The sequence below is a fragment of the Trichosurus vulpecula genome, chromosome 2, assembly GCF_011100635.1.
Source record: "Trichosurus vulpecula isolate mTriVul1 chromosome 2, mTriVul1.pri, whole genome shotgun sequence".
NCBI classification, from domain to species: Eukaryota; Metazoa; Chordata; class Mammalia; order Diprotodontia; family Phalangeridae; genus Trichosurus; species Trichosurus vulpecula.
Genome location: NC_050574.1, coordinates 209,928,714 through 209,948,614, shown reverse-complemented (window position 1 = coordinate 209,948,614; position 19,901 = coordinate 209,928,714). Strand labels below are relative to the sequence as shown.

The 19,901-nt window shown below is 38.7% G+C and overlaps 1 protein-coding gene across 1 annotated transcript in view; it reads right to left on the bottom strand.

Annotated features, from left to right (window-relative positions):
• Window positions 1-737: 737 nt before the first annotated feature.
• Window positions 738-19,901, bottom strand: part of DAPL1 (death associated protein like 1) — a 40,630-nt gene continuing 21,466 nt past the window's right edge. Inside the window, exons 3-4 of the mRNA XM_036746787.1 lie at window positions 11,977-12,037; window positions 738-1,124 (exon numbers count right to left, since the gene is read on the bottom strand). Of these exons, the coding sequence (XP_036602682.1) occupies window positions 1,008-1,124; window positions 11,977-12,037 (178 nt within the window). The 3' untranslated portion in view covers window positions 738-1,007. The remainder of the gene's footprint in view (window positions 1,125-11,976; window positions 12,038-19,901) is intronic.

The following is a 19,901-nucleotide window of genomic DNA, read 5'->3' as shown; positions in this document are numbered from 1 at the left end:
CTGAGGCCTAGAGAGGTCAAGTGACTTGCTCAAGGTCATATAGTAGCTGGCAGACTTAGGTTTTGAACCTAGGCCTTTCAACTCCAAATCACTGCTCTTTCCAATTCACTGCATTGCCCCTTGATCTCTGGCCACTAACTCACAAGTATGGAAAGGAATAAATGCCTGCAGTGTAGGCTTAAAGCTGACAGAAACTGAAGGGAGAAGAGGCATGCTCTCTCTGCCAACACAAATAAGGCTTTACACCATCTTTGGCATGGATAATGTAAGCTGCTAACTCACATCCTACAGTAAGCTTCAGCATAGTGGAACCTATAATGTCAGAGTAATAAATTTTCTATGGATCCTGAGCAAATGGGCTGATGCCACTATAATTCTCCCCAAGCCCTTGCATGATTTGAAGGTGAAGGAGAAAAAAGTCTATAGTGAACCTCACTCTTCAGTCTTTCCTGAGAAAACTTGAATGACATATTTGTTTGAAAACCGGAAACCTCTAACTTGAGCAATTGAGGATGTCTGTAATAATGATAATACTTTGTATATTTGTGAAACATTTTATACTTTGGAAAGCATAATCTACTCTTCCTTTTAAGTTCTTTCTGTCAATTTCTGTGCAGTCCCTCAATCTGTGAAAAAGAATGTTAGGAAGAGAACATCCTGCCTTGGAAGATGAATTTGGACATGGAAGAGGTTTTATTTTTTTGTAATTGTTATTGCAAAAATGACATAATTACGTATTATAAGATAACAGTGGGAAAAAGTTTTATTAGAGTACAAAACTATGACATAAGCCAAAATACACAGAAAAGCACTGGATTTACATTCACGAATACTTTGTTGTCCAAAGTAAAAAGGGAAATTCCAAAAAAAACCCCACTTTCTTTACCAAACATATATGTTTAAATCTGTGGAAAATTTTGTTCTTTTTTTTTTAGGTGAGATACCTGTGAGCTTTGGGTACAAACGCTCCATGCTGTCAGAGAGACGTCTGTATTTTACTTTACAGCTCAGCATTTTCGAGGCTGTTGAATGATATAGATCCTTTTTGGTGGGACAGTCTTTTCCAGGCCAGGTCTCGGCTTCTGATGAGCCACTTGGACTGCAGCTGGAAATTTGTGGCTGATCTGTAAGATAGGAACAAAAAGAAAACTGAAATGAAAGAATGATCAGTCCTGAGCTGTTCTCTACCTTGGTCTTGGGAGAAAACTTTTTTGACCATAAAATGCTAAAACAGTAGAAAGCCATCAGGTCACATGGACAGCTCTGTTGAGCTTGGCTGCATTCTCAGTAACTTCTCCTTGAGCACACACCCCTTACAAGGGCTAGAGTATGTATAAATGTGGGTCTTCCCCATGACCTCCACCCCCATGCTACTTTTCTTAAAGACACAGATGACCAGTCATGCCAGAAATGAGTCACTTGAAGCATAAAAAAACATGATTGTAGTCACTTTGTGGCTGTGTGTCTTTATCTTTGAAAAAGGATGTGAAAATGGAAAAGCATTCTAAGAAGAAAAACCAAAATGGTTAGGATCTCTGAAGGACGGTTAAGATATTCTAGGTTATGTAGTTAATGAAGAGAAAGTCAAAGGATAATTTAATAACTTAAGCACAGAGAAAATAACTACAAGGATGTTAGTGGCCATCTTGAATAAAGAAAGAACTAGAGGAAGTGAGCTTGAGTGGTAGTAACAAATTTAGGACAAAGAACTACTTGGCAGTAGGAAATTCAACATTGCATCAACTAAGGGATATTACAGAATTTCCATCTTTAAGAATAGGCACTAACGGTGCTGAATAATTTAGATCAGCAGTTCTCCAACATTTTGTCTTAGGATCCCTTTATACTCTTAATAATGATGGAGGATTCCCTTTAAAAGCTTTTTATTTTTGTGGGTTTGTACCCATTGATACTTATCACATTAGATATTAAAATATCTCAGTATTATTATGAAAACAGTTTTGACCTCCTGGATCCTGGAGCACACTTTAAGAACACTTCAAGGTTAGATGAAATTTTCTCTAGAATTAAGGGAGTATAAGAGCTATTTATCAAGAGGCAATGTGGTATGGTAGAAAGAACAACAGACCTGGGGTTAAGTGTCCTGGATTCAAATTCCATCTTTGGGTACTTCCTTCCTCTGCCACTTTGGACAAATCACTTAACCTTAATGGCCTCAGTTTCCTCATCTGTAAAAAGAAGGGGTTGTACTAGATGGTTGTTGAGATCCTCCTGGCTAGATCTATGATCACTGGGCATGGCAAGTACCTTAAAGATTAGTCTAACCCTTTCTTCTTACAGTCTAGAGAACTTGGGCCAATGCTCAGCTCTCCAAGTTCCTTTCAGTTCTAGTATTCCAAGCACCACAAATAAAATAGCAAATGTGCCCAACGGCACCTTGATCTTCCAGAAAGTAAGACATTCTCTAAATCTCAGGAAATTTCTATAGCAACCTTCATTGTGGAATTCCAAGTCACAGAGGAAGAGGAGAAAAACTATTCTTTTTGACTTTCAGTCTTAAACTGCTTTGGAACTAAACCATGAGAAATTGTCTGGTGTATTTTGGGCCATTCAAAGTCATTGCAAACATATGGGTATCGTATCTCCTAGTGAATGTTTTTGTTTTGGGTTCTTGGCACAGAGAGTTCTCTATCCTGGGAACTCCACTCAGAAAAAAAATAGTTTCCTCCCATTCTTAACAAATGAAGCCCAAAGGACAAGTCCTTGTTGAATGTCAGCAGAATGGTTTTAATGCAACTGAGGGAGAGGCTGTGAATTTAGGTCCACTTGGCCTCCTTAAGGGAAAAATATTAAGACCAGCATTTTCATTATTCCATTTGGGATCAATTATTATCAGAATAGTAATGTAATACCAGAGACTTAGAGTAATCTTAAGAAGTTGCCTACTTTGGTGACTTCTAGCTCAGTAGCTAGGCAGAATGGCATCTCTGCCATAAGAAACCCCTTTTGGATTAATTTTATGTTAGGTTCAAGGAGTTATAAACAGGGAGACAATTTGACAGGTAATTCATCAGAACCTTGAGGATCAACTATTTTTTTTGGTCCAGATCTATGACCTCATCAGCTTAAGGAGATTCAGGTATGAAAACTCCTTTCTCTAAGGTAGATTGTCTGCTCCACAGTAATTAATGTCCTTAGAGAATTGCCTGAGAGGTTAAGCAACTTGGCCAGGGTCACACAGCCAATGTTCAGACTTGATCCCAGGTCTTCCAGATTCTGAGACTGACTCCCTATCACCAGACTGCCAAGGTCTAACCTGAGGTTAACAAAATTATTATTAAAACAAACAAACCCCAAACCATACTTATGCAATTGAAAACCAGGCAGTTAGCCAGAGGGGAGGTGGTGCAACGTGCAAGGACTAGAAAGGAAAAAGGACCACAGGTAATATCATATTTAATTGTGGAGTTGGAAGAGGGGAAAGGAGGTGAGAGCTGAGCGTTAGAAAAACAAAGAAGGAAAGAAGGGGGGAAAACACAAGTTGGAAGCACATATGGCTTAATATCATCATAATAATTGTTTTCCATTTGTTAAGCCCCAGTATTATTTGGGAAACCTGGGATAGTTAAGTAGCTAAGGAAATGTTATTATGATACTGTTCTACCCCTTATCTAGTGCAGAGCTTGCTCACTGTAATAGTCAGGAGGCTGAGTCAGTTTCCTTGCACCTCTGTCGAGAAAACAACTTGACCTGATAGAGTTTGGGAAAAGAAAAGAAAAATCAGGATTCCGAAGGAAGTAGAAATACCTTTATCTAGGAAAGCAGGAAAATAGTTTAATAATCCTGAGCAGGTTTGCTAAGCTGAAGGACTTTTAATGCCAGATCTCCACTGGAAGGGGCAGAGCAGGCTTCAGTGTTCCCCATGCTATTTCCCACCTCATCTCCACCTTGGAATTGTTTGGTGGAGTCCAAGAAGAAGCTCAAGCCAGAACTAAATTGAATACAAATTAAGAAAGCTATTATGAAGTAGTAAACAACAAAAGGGATAGGTTCAGAGAAACCTTGGAAAACTTGTGTGATATGATGCAGAATGAAGTGAGCAGAACCAGGAGAAAGATAAACATTAATAACAATGTTTAAAGAAAAAAATGACTGTGAAAGGCTTAATAAGAACCCTGGTCAACCTAATAATCAATCATCATTCCAGAGGACAAATGATGAAACATGCTACTGACCTCCTGACACAGAGATGATAGATTCAAGAAGGAGGATGAAACGTGAGGTTTTAGACATGGCCAATGTCAGAATTTGTTTTGCTTGACAACGCCCCTTTGTTACAAGGGTCTTTTTCTTCCCACTTTTTTCAGTGCAGGGGAAAAAAATACTTGATAATTAAAAAATAAAATAAAAGTTCAAAAAATATTAAATTTTTTTTAAAGAATGTAAATTAAAATGACCTACAAATGTGTTGGCAGAATGGAGCAGAGGCCAGAGAAGATTTATTCATTAAAGGTTGACCTAACAAGAAGTACTGAGAATTTACAAACACATAACTCACAGAGAAAGAGGATGTGTGTGTGTGTGTGTGTGTGTGTGTGTGTGTGTGTGTGTGTGTGTGGAGGCAGGGTACGTTTTTCAGCTGGTATTTGGCATTTAACATTGTGGCAGCTCTGAATTTTTCATTATCACCCCTTGCAGAATAATAACGTTATTAGTAATTGAGATTTTTTTTTCCTTCCCTGCTTGGGCTCAGGGTAAGATAATCTTGATTTTGGCAGCTAAATTTATAAAGCAGAGATATACTTTTGATTCCACATGAAAAAGGAGTTCATGGTTAGAACTAAATGGATAGATACCATTCAGCCTCCATGGTAAGGGGCACCAGTCTTGAAATTTCAAAGTAAATTCAATAGAAAATTTTTTTAAAAATCAGAATATTCCCTCATTTGGAGCTTAATAGTCCTAAACATATTAATAGAGAGCTCTGAGACTCATGGTTACAGACTCTGCGAGGCAGTCTCAGAGTTAGGAAGACCTGGGTTCAATCTAACTCTGATCTATACTGTCCAGGTAACCCAGGGCACATTGCGAATCCCTCAGTGCTCCTGGCAACTCTAAGACTAAGCTAGCTGCAAGCTGCAGAATCTGCAGTGGGACAGGGAGTTTTCTCATGGGTAGCACCCTCCAATAAAGAAATCTAGGCCTAGAAAGAAACAAAACAAAATCAACAACACAAAAATCCTCCAACTCACAGGGTTTTGGGGAGAAAAAGGCCTTTGTAAGGCTCAGAGTATTAGAAAAATATGAATTATTCGCCTAACCAGTTTGGCCGTGTTATGGGGGTGTGAGGGTGGGACCCATGATTTCACCCTTGTCGAGAATTCCCAATAAGGCAACTCCCTCCAGAGATGTAGCTCAGGGACTCTTTTGCAATGAATGGTCTTAGTTGCCTGGGGGTACCAAGAGATTACATTGTTCAGGGGGCACTTGAACCCAGGTTTTCCTGCCTCTAAGTCCAGGCCTCCCTTCATCTACTCTGCCATGCAACCTCTCTGGTTATAACTAGCCTATTTAAAAGAAAACATCGAAAAGAATAAAAGCCTTTCTGGTTTTGGTTGTGAAAGCTGCTTTTGAGGCATGGAGACCAGTGTGGTTCTTTCCTTTACAGCTCACATTTGGATGACAGTACCAGACAGTTATTTCTTCTCATTCATCTTTACAGGATGTTAACTTCAAAGTCTACTGTTGGCACTTCAATTTCCACACACGGTTAAGCAAAGTGCTTACAACAAAACATCCAGACAGAGTCAGTGAAACTCAAAGATACTCCCACGACAGGACCCTCATCTATAAAACAACAGAACGCTTTCTCTTGAGAGCCTTCTCCTGCCAATTCCATTTCACAAAGGACTCACTGACCTTTCTGGTAACTTGGAAAATGGGCACAACTTTCACCTCGATTCCACCCACAACCCTCTGTATGCCTAGAATTTATCGAACACACTTTCTTTCTTTTTAAAAAAAATTTATTTATTTTTTAAAAATTTGAGTTCTGAATTCTCTCCCCCAACCATTGAGAAGGCAAGCAATATAATATTAATTATATGATGCATTTAATTTCAAAGTAGATTATTTAGGGTCATGGATCTAGAGGAAACTTTGGGGTCCCTTCACTTTACAGAGGTGAAAAACTCTTGGAGGTTAAATGACCTGCCCAAGGTCGGAGAAGGGGTAGGCATCAAGGGTGAGATTTGAACCCACGCCTTCTGACTCTAGAATCAGTATTCTTTCCACTGTGCCTAGCTGCTCCTGTCAATCACAAACAAACTATTAAGTTACAAGGTCAGGTATTATGACGCTCAGAATCTGATTCACGTTTTTATTTTCTTTAATAGATGAGGACCAGAGAACTTAGATGAGTTCTTCAGGGCACAACAATAATAGCTAGCATTTCTATCATGTTTTAAGGATTGCAAAGCACTTTGCAAATATTATCTCACTTGATCCTTGCAACGACCCTGTGAGGAAGGTGCTATTATCCCCATTTTTACCAATGAAGAAACTGAGGCAGATAGAAGGTCTTACTCAGAATCACAAAAGCTAGTCAACATCCAAGGTTGGATTTGAACTCAAGTCTTCTTGACTCCAAGTATAGCCTAGATGTGCCACCTAGCATTCGATTAGCAAGTGAGGAAGATGGATTTGATTTCTAGCCCAGTCATACATATACTCTCTTTCTTTGGTCAGTTGTTTTTCAGTTGCATCTGACTCTTTGTGATCCCATTTGGGGTTTTCTTGGCAAAGATACTGGAGTGGTTTGCCATTTCCTTCTCCAACTCACCTTACAGATGAGGAAACCAAGGCCAACAGGGTTAAGTGACTTACCCAGGGTCACACAGTTAGTAAGTGTCTAAGGCCAGATTTGAACTCACAAAAATGAATCTTCCTAACTCCAAGCCTGGCACTCTGCCTATTGGACTGCCTACCTGCCTAGGTATGGAGATATAACTAACCCCAAAGGCTGGGAGATAAAGTCATCCAATCTAATAGCTAGAGACATGAATTAGGCCTCCATTCCTCATTTCATGGTACTGATTGTGCCCTACTACAAGGGGTGGTGGTAAATCTACTCCACCTTCATCTTTTAGGGATGTACTGATTAAATCTGTGAGAAGGTAAACTAAGGTCTGTAAAGTCTATACAGCATGGGGTAGTAGAAAGAACACTGTGCACAGAATCAAAGGCCATGGGTTGGAATCCAGGCTCTGCCACTTACTGGCTAGGTGACCACAGAAGAGCAAGCTACTTAACCTGAGACTCAGTTTCCTTATCTACAAAATGGGGATAATCATACTTGTACTCTCTAACTGACAGGATCATGGTATGGAAATGCTTTGTGAAACACCACTATAAATATAATAGTAAAGTATATCAAGTGCCTCAGAAATAAACAACATTCTAAACAAGCATTTTGTTTGTGCATCTTTTGAAAACAATTTGCATTTATTTATGCTTACAATTGGAAGCAGAGCTACATTTCATAAGTTTAAATTCACAGAAATAGAATGTCACAAATTTAAATTTATAAATTTGAATGTCATTAGTTTAAATTCTGCCCCAAAAATCCCCCTTCCACTCCCCAATCAAACAAAAAAGATTTAGAAGGAGTCATTTTGCCTATTGTTCTTTGTAAAATGAATAGATCTACAGTGAGTGAGAGTAAGGTCAGTAATTGGGTGGGCATGTGAGGACTTTCTTAAATGTGGATGTAATTCCAACCCATATCCAACCCCTTGGCAGTCTTTTTAGATTGTTTTGCATGCCATTCCTCACAAATTTAAAATTTTGGAGTGAGGCTGGTATGATTGAGGAGATACAGATTAAATATGTCTACTATGATCCTCATTAATTCTTTCTAGGAACTCCTAGAATCTTGGGACTCTGTGGAAATGATGTGGAAATCATTGAAAATGATGCCTTCGATTTATGTCCTAAAGTAAACATGCAAATGACCACGGGCACCAGGACTAGGGCTGGAAGAAAGTAAAGCAATGCAAAAGGAATAATCTTAATGATGATCAGAAATACAACTCATTGTTCTGGATTACCTTTCTTCAAGTACATTAAATGACAATCAATGTGGAAAGGCTAGTAACAGCAGTTTTAGAGGTTGATAAGGGCAGCTTTATATGGATAGAGCGTGACGCCTGGAGTCAGAAAGACTCTTCTTCCTGAGTTAAAATTTGGTCTCAGACACTGGCTAGCTGTATGACCCTGAGCAAGTCATTTAATCCTGTTTGCCTCAGTTTCCTCATCTGTGAAATGAACTAGAGAAGGAAATGGCAATCCATTCCATTATCTTTGTCAAGAAAACCCCAAATGGAGTCAGGAAGAGCAAGGCACAACTAGAAATGATGGAACGAAGATGCTGATAAAAGACTTTTATGTGTTGTCTTCCCTCATTAGAATGTAGGCCCCCTGAGAGCAGGGACTTTCTTCTTGTATTTGTATTCCTAGCACTTAGAAGTAAGTGCTTAATAAATGCTTGATTGTTCAATAAATGTTCTACTGCTTTACATACATTATCTAATTTGAGTTTTATAAACAACACTGCGTGTTGTGTGGGTTGGATAATTGTGAAGACTTCACAGGGTATGTCTAATGGAGAGGTTTTGGGATTTGGCCTTGTAATTTTGGGAAGGCATGCCCTTCCCTCTCTCTCTCAGATGTTAGAAGACAATGAACTTCCTGTGAGCTATTTGTTCTCTGCTCTGGAAAGGGTCTCTCCTTCCCCCATCCCATTTCTCCTCCTAGATTTTCAGCTGCCACCCTGGCAGTTGAGTTCTGATAGGGAAAAACCTGAACGAACCGGATCAATCTTGGTCCTCTGTGTAGTTTTCACGCCTAGATTGTAAGCCTGCCTCTCAGCCAATGGTGAGAAGGGATAGAGGTGGGTGGGAATCTTTTTCGTTAAGAGTATAAATTAAGGCAGGTACCCTTTTACCTCGCCTCCTCCCTTATGGAGGTGTGCCCAAGTCTTGCAAGGTTTGTAGAATAAATTTACTTTGTTTCTCTTAAAGATGTCTCTCCTATTATTTAAAGATTCTGTCCCATACAGTGTGTTAGAGAAATTATTATCCTTACTTTACAGATGAAGAAACTAAGGCTTAGAAAGTTTAAATGGCTACGTCTTGGTCACACAGCTAGTTCGTTTCAGAGGCAGGATTTCAATCAGGGTCTTCCTGACTTTCCAACACTGAATCCGTGGCACCCCGCTAAAAAGGCAATCAGTGAACAGAGAAAAGAAAGTATGATTGGAAGAGGAAATAAAGACTATGTTGCCTAGGCAGGACCTGTGAAATTGTGCTCCTGGGAAAAGAATGAGGAATGTCTGACTTGGCAAATAAGAGTAATTGCTGTCTTAAAATATTTGAAGGGCTGTGGTGCAGAAGAGGGAGTTGGCTTGTTTTGCTCCAGAGAGCAGGACCAGAAACAATGGGTGGAAATTACCTAGAGGCAGATTTCCATTTGATACAAGGATATACTTGCTCACACTTGGACTTGTCCAAAAATTGAGTGGATTAAATTACAGTCCTGAAAGGGGCAGGGTGCTTGATGACCAATCACCATTCCTCTCTTTGTTAGGAGAGAGATCCCTGATCAGGTTTGGGTTGCACCAGATGACCTCTGAGGACCCACGCAGCTTCGAAATTCTGTGGTTCTATTTGAGGGATCTGAATGAGCTGTCAAAATTGCAAGGCTGTACTTTGTATCCAGAGCCTATGTTTTTCTCCCTTTAATATTCCAGATGGTGTTAGCACATTTTCATTTTACTGATATAGAAAAAAAAAAACCCTACCAAACCCAGAACAAAACAGTTGAACAGACCCAGAAATTATAGCCAATAAACAGACAGTGTTATAGAGGGGACCTGGGAGATGGAGTGGTGGAGGCTCATTTTGTAATATCTTGCAGACCTTCTGTTTAGGTCTGTTGCCATTGGTTCATGGAGACCATAATGTTCTTAACAAGGAAGGAGAGCAGAGTTACTATAGGTCTTCCTTGTAATAAGCTTGAGAAATCTTCCTCGGTCTCTCCCCCCTTGGCATACAGTAGGTGCTTAATAAATGCTTGTTGACTTGATAAATGTAAGAGCTCATTAACATCTGGAGTATAGTTATTTAGGATTAGAGATTGAGAACAAGAAGGGACCCGAGAAGACTCGAAGTCCAACTTTCTCATTTTATGCATGGGGAAGCTGAAGCCTAGAGAGGTCATAGTGACCCCATAGCAAGTGGAAGAGCCAGGATTGGAGTTCAGGTCTTCTTACTTTTAGGGCAGGTAGGTGGTGCAGTGGATAGAGCACTGGGCCTGGAACTAGGAGGACCTGAGTTCAAATTTGACCTCAGATACTTACTAGCTGTGTGACCTTAGGCATGTCACTTAACTATGTTTGCCTCAGTTTCCTCATCTGGAAAGTGAGCTGGAGAACAAACTATTCTAGTATCTTTGCTAATAAAACCCCAAATGAGGTCACAATGAGTTGGACGTGACTAATTAACAGTAACTTCTTACTTCAGTGTCTATGTAACTTCCGGTATACACTTTGCAGGAGTGTGATGAGGAACATTTATCACCAACATCTGAAAATATTAATGGTAGTTAACATTTATATATATATATACATATGTATATGTATATATAAATGTGCCATGTGCCATTCATATTTATATATATTAAGTGCCATGTGCCATTTATATATACATACACACATACATATACACATATATAATAGACATATATACACATACATGCATACATATATGTATACATAAATATAAATATATATCTATGTGTATACATATGCATACACACACACACACACACACATAAAAACTTACCATTGCCAGGAATTTGTGCTAAGAGCTTTACAATTGTTATCTCATTTGATCATCACATCAACCTTGGGAGGTAGGTAATATTATTATCCCCACTTTGCAGTGGAGGAAACTGAGACAAACAGGTTAAATGATTTGCCCAGAGTCACACAGCTAGTGAGTATCTGAGGCTGCATTTGAACTCAGGTCTTGGTTGATTCCAGGTCCAGCCTTTCTATCCACTGTGCCACTTAGCTGTCCGTGTAAGACTTATTTTGTCAGGAAAGAGTTTGTGAGGGTCCTTAGAGGAACTACAGGATACCAAAACAAGACCGTTATTCAAGTCCCAAATCAAAACCCAAATGAGTTGGGTCACTCCCCCCAATCCAATATTCAGCTCAGATTTTTCCTCTCTGCAGTGAATTTGGAAAGCAGTTTGCGTTGCCAAAAAGATCAGGAGAAAAAATTACTTGATTTCTATGGGGCGAACAATCTGTTTTTTCTTTCTTTTAAAAAAGCCTAACGTTCTTAAGAATGAATTTGGGTGGTAAAGGGACAGTTTTGCGAGTTCTGCTACATGATTTTTTGCTTTCGCTTCCTGTTCTATTTTCAAAGGGATTTATTAAACATCTACTTTAGGAACAATGCCTTGAAAAGTGGTCTCTTAGCCAAAGTGTTCCGTGCTCCATTGTCATTGATGGAAAATGTCTTCTTTTCCAAGAGCTGATTCCTTTGTTAGGCATGGCTATCGATTTTGGTGCATGGAGACAAATAGTGCAAAACATACCCCACATCAACTATTCTGTTTGTTTGAACACAAATTCTGCGGACAGAGAGAAGAGACCTTGGATCACAAGTGCCAGTGGATGAAAAAAGGAAGACACGCAAGGCCAAGTTGGAGCTCACCAGAGGTGCCACTAAGGGACAATATAAGGACCATAAGGTAGCTTTTAGTTTTACCTGTCTTAGTAAGTAGATGCTAAACTCAGTTGTTTCTAGATGCTGAAGGATTATACATGCTATAGGCTCCCTGTAATTTTTGGTGATCTGAGAAGAAGTCCTAATTGTCCTGTATTAGCTATATAGCTCCGAGATAAATGTTCTTGTCTCCCTGTGTATGTTCCTTACCCATACTTACCTTCTCTAGAGTATCATTCAATAGAACCATACTTTGCATTTTAGCAACATTGGCGAGAGCGCTGAAAAGACAAAAAACAAATATCATATGAGATTTTTGCCTCCTTCCTTCCCCCTCTAAAACATTCATATATGATATGTGGACTGCATTTTCTACTTTGGCTATGCCTGATACGACTTTCTGCTTTCCATGCCTAGCTAGTGCAGTGGAGAGAGAGAGCTGGCCCTGGAGTCAGGAGGACTTGAGTTCAGATTCTGACCCAGAATAGCTGTTTGATCCTAGGCAAGTCACTTAACCTCTGACTGCTTCAGTTTCCTCTACTGTAAAATGGGGAGAATAATATCGCCTACCTTGTTGTGACGCTCAAATGAGATAATATTAGTAAAGCACTTAGCGCAGTGCCTGGCACACAGTAGGTGCAAACAAATGCTCATTACCTTCTTTCCCTTCTCCTTCCAGGGTTGTTGTGAGAATTGAATGAGATAATATTTGTAAAGTACTTAGCACATAGTAGGTGCTGTGCAAATACTCATTTCCTTCCTCCTTTCCATGGCTACAAGGCTCTGGATCTTGGTGGCCAGGTAGCTTTGTAAGCAGAATTTTGGGCTATAGGGCAGTTTGTCATATCACATCCGAGTGTGACCTGACAGTACAATTTCCTGAGGGAGACCATGCATTTGGCATCTGAAGGGCTCATATTTGTTAGCCCAGTCACTAGGATTAAAGACAACGATTTATTACATTCAGTTATTTATTTACTCTGAAGGACTCTCCATTTTTTTAAAAAGGCAATTTTCCTAGCAAATGTAATGAGAGTTGTTCACCCACGAAAATGCTGCATTGGAGTGATTAAATACATTCATTCCAGAAGTGAAGGTAGGTCTGTAAGTGCTGAGCTACTGGCACACTGCTCTCTCGGATTTCCCGACCAATTCCTGCTTGTTAATAATCATTATTTCTGTAGTTTAGCTGGTAAAGTAGATTTCAGTTACCATTTTCTTTCTCATTTCAATATTTCTGTAGCATAAGTCAGTATTAATGCTGTGCCTCCATTTTCCTGGGGCCCAGAGAAAGGAACGATCTGGACGCTGAGAACCCGGGAGTCTTCAGACACCAGGGGGTTCCCTAGGCTCTGAGACTTCTGGGCCTATGCAGGAGCCTTTCGAATCAGCTGCCACTGAGCTGCTTGTTAAATTTCCAGTGTGATCATTTATATTTTGTAAACTGGCAAGCACTATAAATGGAAGCTTGATTTATTCTTTTATTGATTGTCTAGACTTAAGAAAGTGATGGAGAAAATGTTAATAAGGCATATTAATTTAAAGGTGTGTCATGTCTACATTGTGTATACATATGCATATATAGATATATGACATATATCTCTATCTATCTATCTATCTATCTATCTATCTATCTATCTATCTATCTTTGCAGAGAGCAGGTTGTCAAACATTTACCTGCATAGATCGAAGGCTTGTCTTACAAGAAGACAACAATAATAAATGGAATTTCTAGTGATTTAAGGTTTGCAAAGTACTTTATGTCTGATCATCTCATTGGATCCTCACAATATTCCTGGAAAGTTGGTCCTGTTACCATTCTCATTTTACAGATAAGGAAACTGAGATACTGAGGGGTTAAGCAACTTACCCAGAGTCACGCAGCTAGTAAGTTTCTGAAGCTAAATTCAAACTCAGACCTTCCTGACTGCAATTCTAGCACCTATGTACTGCACCATCTAGCTGCCTAGCTGCAACCTGGTATCATAGAAAAAAAAATTATACACATATATATATACACACACACATATGTATATATACATGTATGTTCCAACATTTAGAAAAAGGAAAACATACTTTTAAAAAATTGTGTATATTTTTAAGCATTTAAAATGTATATATCTTAAGACTGAAAGATATAAAAATAAGCCAATACTGCTAATACAATTGTGTATTTTTGTTTTTAGGCCATAATAAGGTGTTATAAAATTATAAAAAGAAAATCTGGATTCAGAAAATGAAACAATGAAACTGACTATAAAGCAGATAAATTACAGTAAAATATAAAACTAAAAAAAAAGGAATTTGAGGAAAGACAAGTATCAAGTTTTTAAAATCTTGGCAAAATAACATATTTTTCCAAATAATTTAACATATTAACTATAACCAGACAGAAAAAGAAAGACCAAATAAAGAAAATGTCTATAATTATGGATTTATAATAGGCAGTTTCTAGTCATCATGTTGTCGTTCAGTTGTGTCCTACTCTTCATGACCCCATTTGGGGTTTTCTTGGCAAAGCTACTGGAGTGGTTTGCTATTTCCTTCTCCAGTTCATTTTCCAGGTGAGGAAACTGAGGCAAACAGGGTTAAGTGACTTGCCCAGGGTCACATAACTAGGAAGGGTCTGAGGCTAGATTTGAACTCAGAAAGATGAGTCGTCCTAACTCCAAATGTGGTGCTCCGTGCACTATGGCACTGCCTAGCTGCCCTGATACAGTGTAATATAGTAGAAAGAACACTGGTTTTAGAGTGAGAAGATCCAGGTTCAGATCTTACCTCTGATGTTTACTACATGTGTGACTTTGGGCAAGTCATTTAATCTCTCTAGGCCTCAGTTTTCATTCCTGTAAAAATGAGGGGAGGAGGGGTAGACTAAATCATCTCTAAGGTCTTTTCCAAATCTAAATCTACAATCTAATTTCCTAATCAGCAAGTAGGGGATGTGGGGTGTGTGTGAACATATAAAATGATTATTTAGATACATGTAAGTACTGTTTATATTTTCTATATATATTTCAAAGAGAGAGAACTATTTCCTTCTTTTGGATTAGTGAAAATCTCTTCAATTGTCAGAGCAGCCTCAGCCCTTGGGTAAGGACCAAAATCCACTGGAATCAAAGCTTCTCTGAAGGAGGTGCCAGTGAGATAAGTGTGAGGACAAATAAGGGAGGTGCCAGAAACAAAGCCAGTGTCAACAGGAGCGTCAATAAAGAAAAATAAGGAAATGTTTGTGCTGCGTTTGGGTCACTGGAATCGAAGGCTCCCCAGGCAATGTTCCAGTAGGACCAGACAAGAACAATGAGTGTGCACAGCTGGGTGTCAGTGGGGCTTCAGATTTTATCCAAACCTTATCTCGTTAGTCTCAAACCAGGGGTTTTGGTCTCTCAGATTCAGTTGCCTGGGATTTATTAATTTATTTTTTAAAATTTAATTGATGTTATCTGTTTCTTACATTCCCATAGTATCCCAGGTATCCCTCCCCATCTTCATCCCCAAGAGCCATCCCGTATGACAAATAGGGGGTTGGGTTTTTTTTTTTTTAGAGAGAAAAAAAAAGTCAGCACAACTGATTGATACATTGAGGAAGTACAAAAACATGGGCATGTGTAACACCTGTGGATCTTCCATCTACAAAAAGGGTAGGTTGGGGTGTCTTCTCATTTCTCTTCATTTATGTCCCACTTGTTTTTTTTTAAATTAAAAAAATTTCCCAATTGCATATAAAACATTTTTTAACATTCATTTAAAAAATTTCATTTCCAAATTCTCTCCTTCCCTTCTTCCTCTCCTCCCCAGATGAGCAATTTGATATAGGTTATACACACACACACACACACACACACACACACACACACACACACATATATATATATATATATATATATATATATATATATATATGCAATTATGTAAAACGTATGTCCATATTAGTCATGTAGTAAAAAAAAAAAAAACAACCATAGACCAAAAAAAAAAAACCCCACAAAAAAGTGAAAAATAGTATGCTTTAATCTGCATTCAGACTCCATAAATTCTTTCTATGGAGGGGGATAGCATTTTTTCATCATGAGTCCTTTGGAATCCTCTTGGATCATTGTGTTGCTGAGAATAGCTAAGTCATTCACAGCTGATCATTGTACAATATTACTGTGTACAATGTGCTCCTGGTTCTGTTCACTTCACTTTGCATCAGTTCCTGTAAATCTTTTCAGCTCTTTCTGAAAGCATCCTGCTTTCTCATAACGCAATAGTATTCCATCACAATCACATATAACAACTTGTCCAGCCATCCCCAATTGATGGGCATTCCCTCAGTTTCCAATTCTTTGTCACCACAAAAAGAGCTACTATAAATATTTATGTACATATAGGTCCTTTCTCACCACCTCCCTCCAGCCTTTTAAAAAAATCTCTTTGGGATACAGACTTAGTGGCATTGCTGGGTCAAAAGGTATACATAGTTTATAGCCCTTTGGGCGTAGTTCTGAATTGGTCTCCAGAATGGTTGGATCAGTTCACAACTCCACCAACAGTGCATTAGTGTCCCAATTTTCCCACATTTTCTCCAACATTTGTCATTTTCCTTTCTTTCATACTTGTCAATTTGATAAGTGTGACGTGGTACCTCAGAGTTGTTTCAATTTGCATTTCTCTGGTCAATAGTGATTTGCAGCATTTTTTTCACATGACTTTAGATAGCTTTGATTTCTTTGCCTGAAAACTGCCTGTTCATATCCTTTGACCATTTATCAATTGGAGAATGGTTTGTATTTTTCTAAATTTGACTCAGTTCTCTATGCATTTGAGAAACACTTTTTGGTGTGCTGTTTCCATTTAAATTGTAGTCACTGTGCACAGTATTTTCTTTGCTTCCTTCATATAGATCTTTCCATGTTTCTTTGTATTCATCACATACATTATTTCTTAATGTCTTAATTATTTCTCTCAAGGTCTCTCTTAAACACTTTTGAATTGATTGTGTGACAAAGTTGATGCTGGCACAGGACCACCCAGCATGGCATGGCCACATCAGAGAAGGTTCTGTGCTTTATGACCAAAGCAGAATTGAAACAGCTCAAAGGAAACACAAGATGTGCAAATTTAGAGAATCCACTCCATGTTCCCATGGACTATTTGTGCCCGACCTATAGTAGAGAATTCTGAGCTTTTACTGGTCTGATCAGCCACAGTTGGACACACTGTAACTTGACTCTAACATAGTGATGTCATTTTGGTCCTCTTTAAGAATGAAGGATGACAACTAACCAATCTATTGCTTATAACACAGTAATTTTCCATTGCATTCACGTACCACAATTTGTTTAGCTATTCCCCAGTCAATGAACTTCTACTTTGTTTTCAATTCCTAGCTATCACAAAAAGTGCTGCTATAAATATTTTGGAATATATGGAACCTTTTTTCTTATCAATGACTTCCTTGGGGTATAAGCCCAGTAAGGAGGTCTCTGATTCAAAAGGTTTAGACATTTTAATCAGTTTATTTGCATAATTCCAAATTGTTTTCCAAAATGGTTGTACCATTTCACAGCAATATATTAGTGTGCCTTTCTTCCCAAATCCCTTCCAACATTGACTGTTGCCAGTTTTTGTCATTTTTGTCCATTTGCAGGGCATGAGATGACACCTCAGAGTTGTTTTAATTTACATTTCTCTTATTATTAGTAACCTGCAGCATTCTTTCATGTGGTTGTGGCTACTTTGTGGTTCTTCTTTTGAATTGTCTGGAATTCAGGAGGATGTAAAAGGTGAGCTGGAGAGCCCTGGAGTAATGGCCCATTTGAGGGAGCAGATGCGGCAGATGGAGGTAAGTTTTTTGCCCAGCTCACATTCCTTTATCAGGCCTACTTCTGGTTTTGCTTACTTTTGCTTTGACAGTGAATTGTGGATTCTGTTCACCACCTGATAATGTTAAGAGATGGCTACAATCTGAGGACCTCCATCAACATATCAGTTTCTCTATGCAAACGGGCGAACTCCTGGCTGCCTTTATCTTCAGCATTCATAGTTCACATTTGCTGAGTTCCATCACTCCCTGTACTCTTAGCTCTTTTCCTCTATGATGTATATCTTCCCTCTGCCCATCCATTTCATGGTGACCTCCAGAAACCTGGCTCGTTTCTTAACAAACTTCCCTTTGTCCTAGATCTCTTCACTTTACACTTCTATATTCCTGGGCTAATGGAAACCTAGCTCTCCAGGAGAAGACCCTGCATTACTGGCCACCCTCAGAACTGGATGCTCCTTCTCTCATGTCTTCTGGGTCAAGAAGAGGAGCAGGCATACTCTGTTCTCTTCATCCTCATTTGTCTCTCTCATTTTTATGGAACTTTCACTCAGTCCCACTCCCTGTCCCACAGTTATCGACTGACCTCCAGGTCTCTTTTCTCAAAGAACTCAGACCCTGGGTGCCAGTTTTTCTTCTCACTCCAACTCTTGCTTTCATAAGTGGGGATTTTAACATACACAATGATTTCTTCTCAATCATCTTGGCCAACCTCCTTAACTTTTATGAGTCCAACTTCATTCATCTACACACAGGGATGATTATGTGTTTGATCTGACAATTATCCATAACTGCTCTGCCTCCATGGCTGGGAACTTGCAATTCCTCTCTGACCACCATCTCCTATCTCATTGTCTCTATCTGCCTCACTCTCCTTAAACATATTCCCTGTGTTCATCTTGACCCGAAGTTCCTCCAGCCTCCCTGTTCTTCTACTCCATTGCCCCTCCCTATTCTAGCCTTATGTTCCTCCTTTCCAAAACTTGACCCATGTTTGACCAGTTCAGTCACACATCAGCTACCCTTGGAATTCTCACTGGCTTCCTATTGTTAGCAACATGTGCCAAACCCCAACCTTACTTCACCCTCACAATCTACTTTTTGTGCTCCTATATATGTACTGTTAAATACAGAGAAAATCATGAAACCATGCTGAGTTCACTCCAAATTTATCTTATCAAAAAACAAAAATAAAAACAAGTTTATCTTATCTACTTTCTTTTTTTAAAAAAATTATTTTTAGAACATTTTTATTCATTTTAAACTTAAATACAAAACAAAGAAAAAAGAAAAAAAAAGCCCAAACATTTCCATGTACATAACAGAACATGACAGGATTCAATACAAAACAATAAATTTCCATTTCACCAAAACCTATATAATAAATCCTACATATTGTTTTCAAAGCAACCCAGCTTTTTTGTGCTTCCTTCTAGGTTTTCTTTTGTTCTCTGCTGTGCACTTTTTATTTTGTTTTATTTTCACCCCAACCAACCTTAAGAAGGCTACAATTAAACACAAATATATATTATGTATATGTATATATGCAGACACACATATATGCACACACATATATACATATCCACAAACACAGACATACATATGTATATATACATATATGTAAAACCATACTATGCATGCTTCTATTCATCATTTCTTTCTCTGGAGGTGGATAGCATCTTCCTTCATGTATCCTTTGTAGTTGATTTGAATATTTTAAGGCTCAGAATAGCTTAGTCATTCGCAGTTATTCTTTGAACTAACTATATTGCTGTTACAGTATACAACATTCTCTTGGTCTGCTCACTTGACTCTTCATTATTTCATTCAAGTCTTTCCTTCAAGTCTAAATTAACCAGGTCATGATTTTATTTATCTCAGCTGGGCCATCTTGCTTTGTGGCCAGCTTTAGCTATTCCAAACCTCCTCTGCCCTCAGATTTCTCATATCATCTGCCTTTCTCCCTCTCAGCAGAAGACCTCCTATTTATTCCTACTCTACGCCTCACACCCCCTATTTAACTGCTATTCTCTCCTCCTTTGTTCTAGTCTCTGATAAAGAAGTGGTCTTTCTTTTGGCCAGAGGTAACCCTGACATTTATATTCTTCAGCCTATCCTCTCCTGTTTCTTCCAGCAGCTTGCCCCAGTCCTTTCTCTCATCTTCTATTTCTCTTTATCCAAGGCTCCTTCCATGATGGGTACACACACACCCAGATCTCTCTCATTATTTAAAAAAGACAAAACAAAAAAAAACACAAGCTCTTCAAATGAGCCTGGCTTCCCCTCAAACGATTGCCTGATTATTATTTTCCCCTTTCACAACCAAACTTCTAGAAATC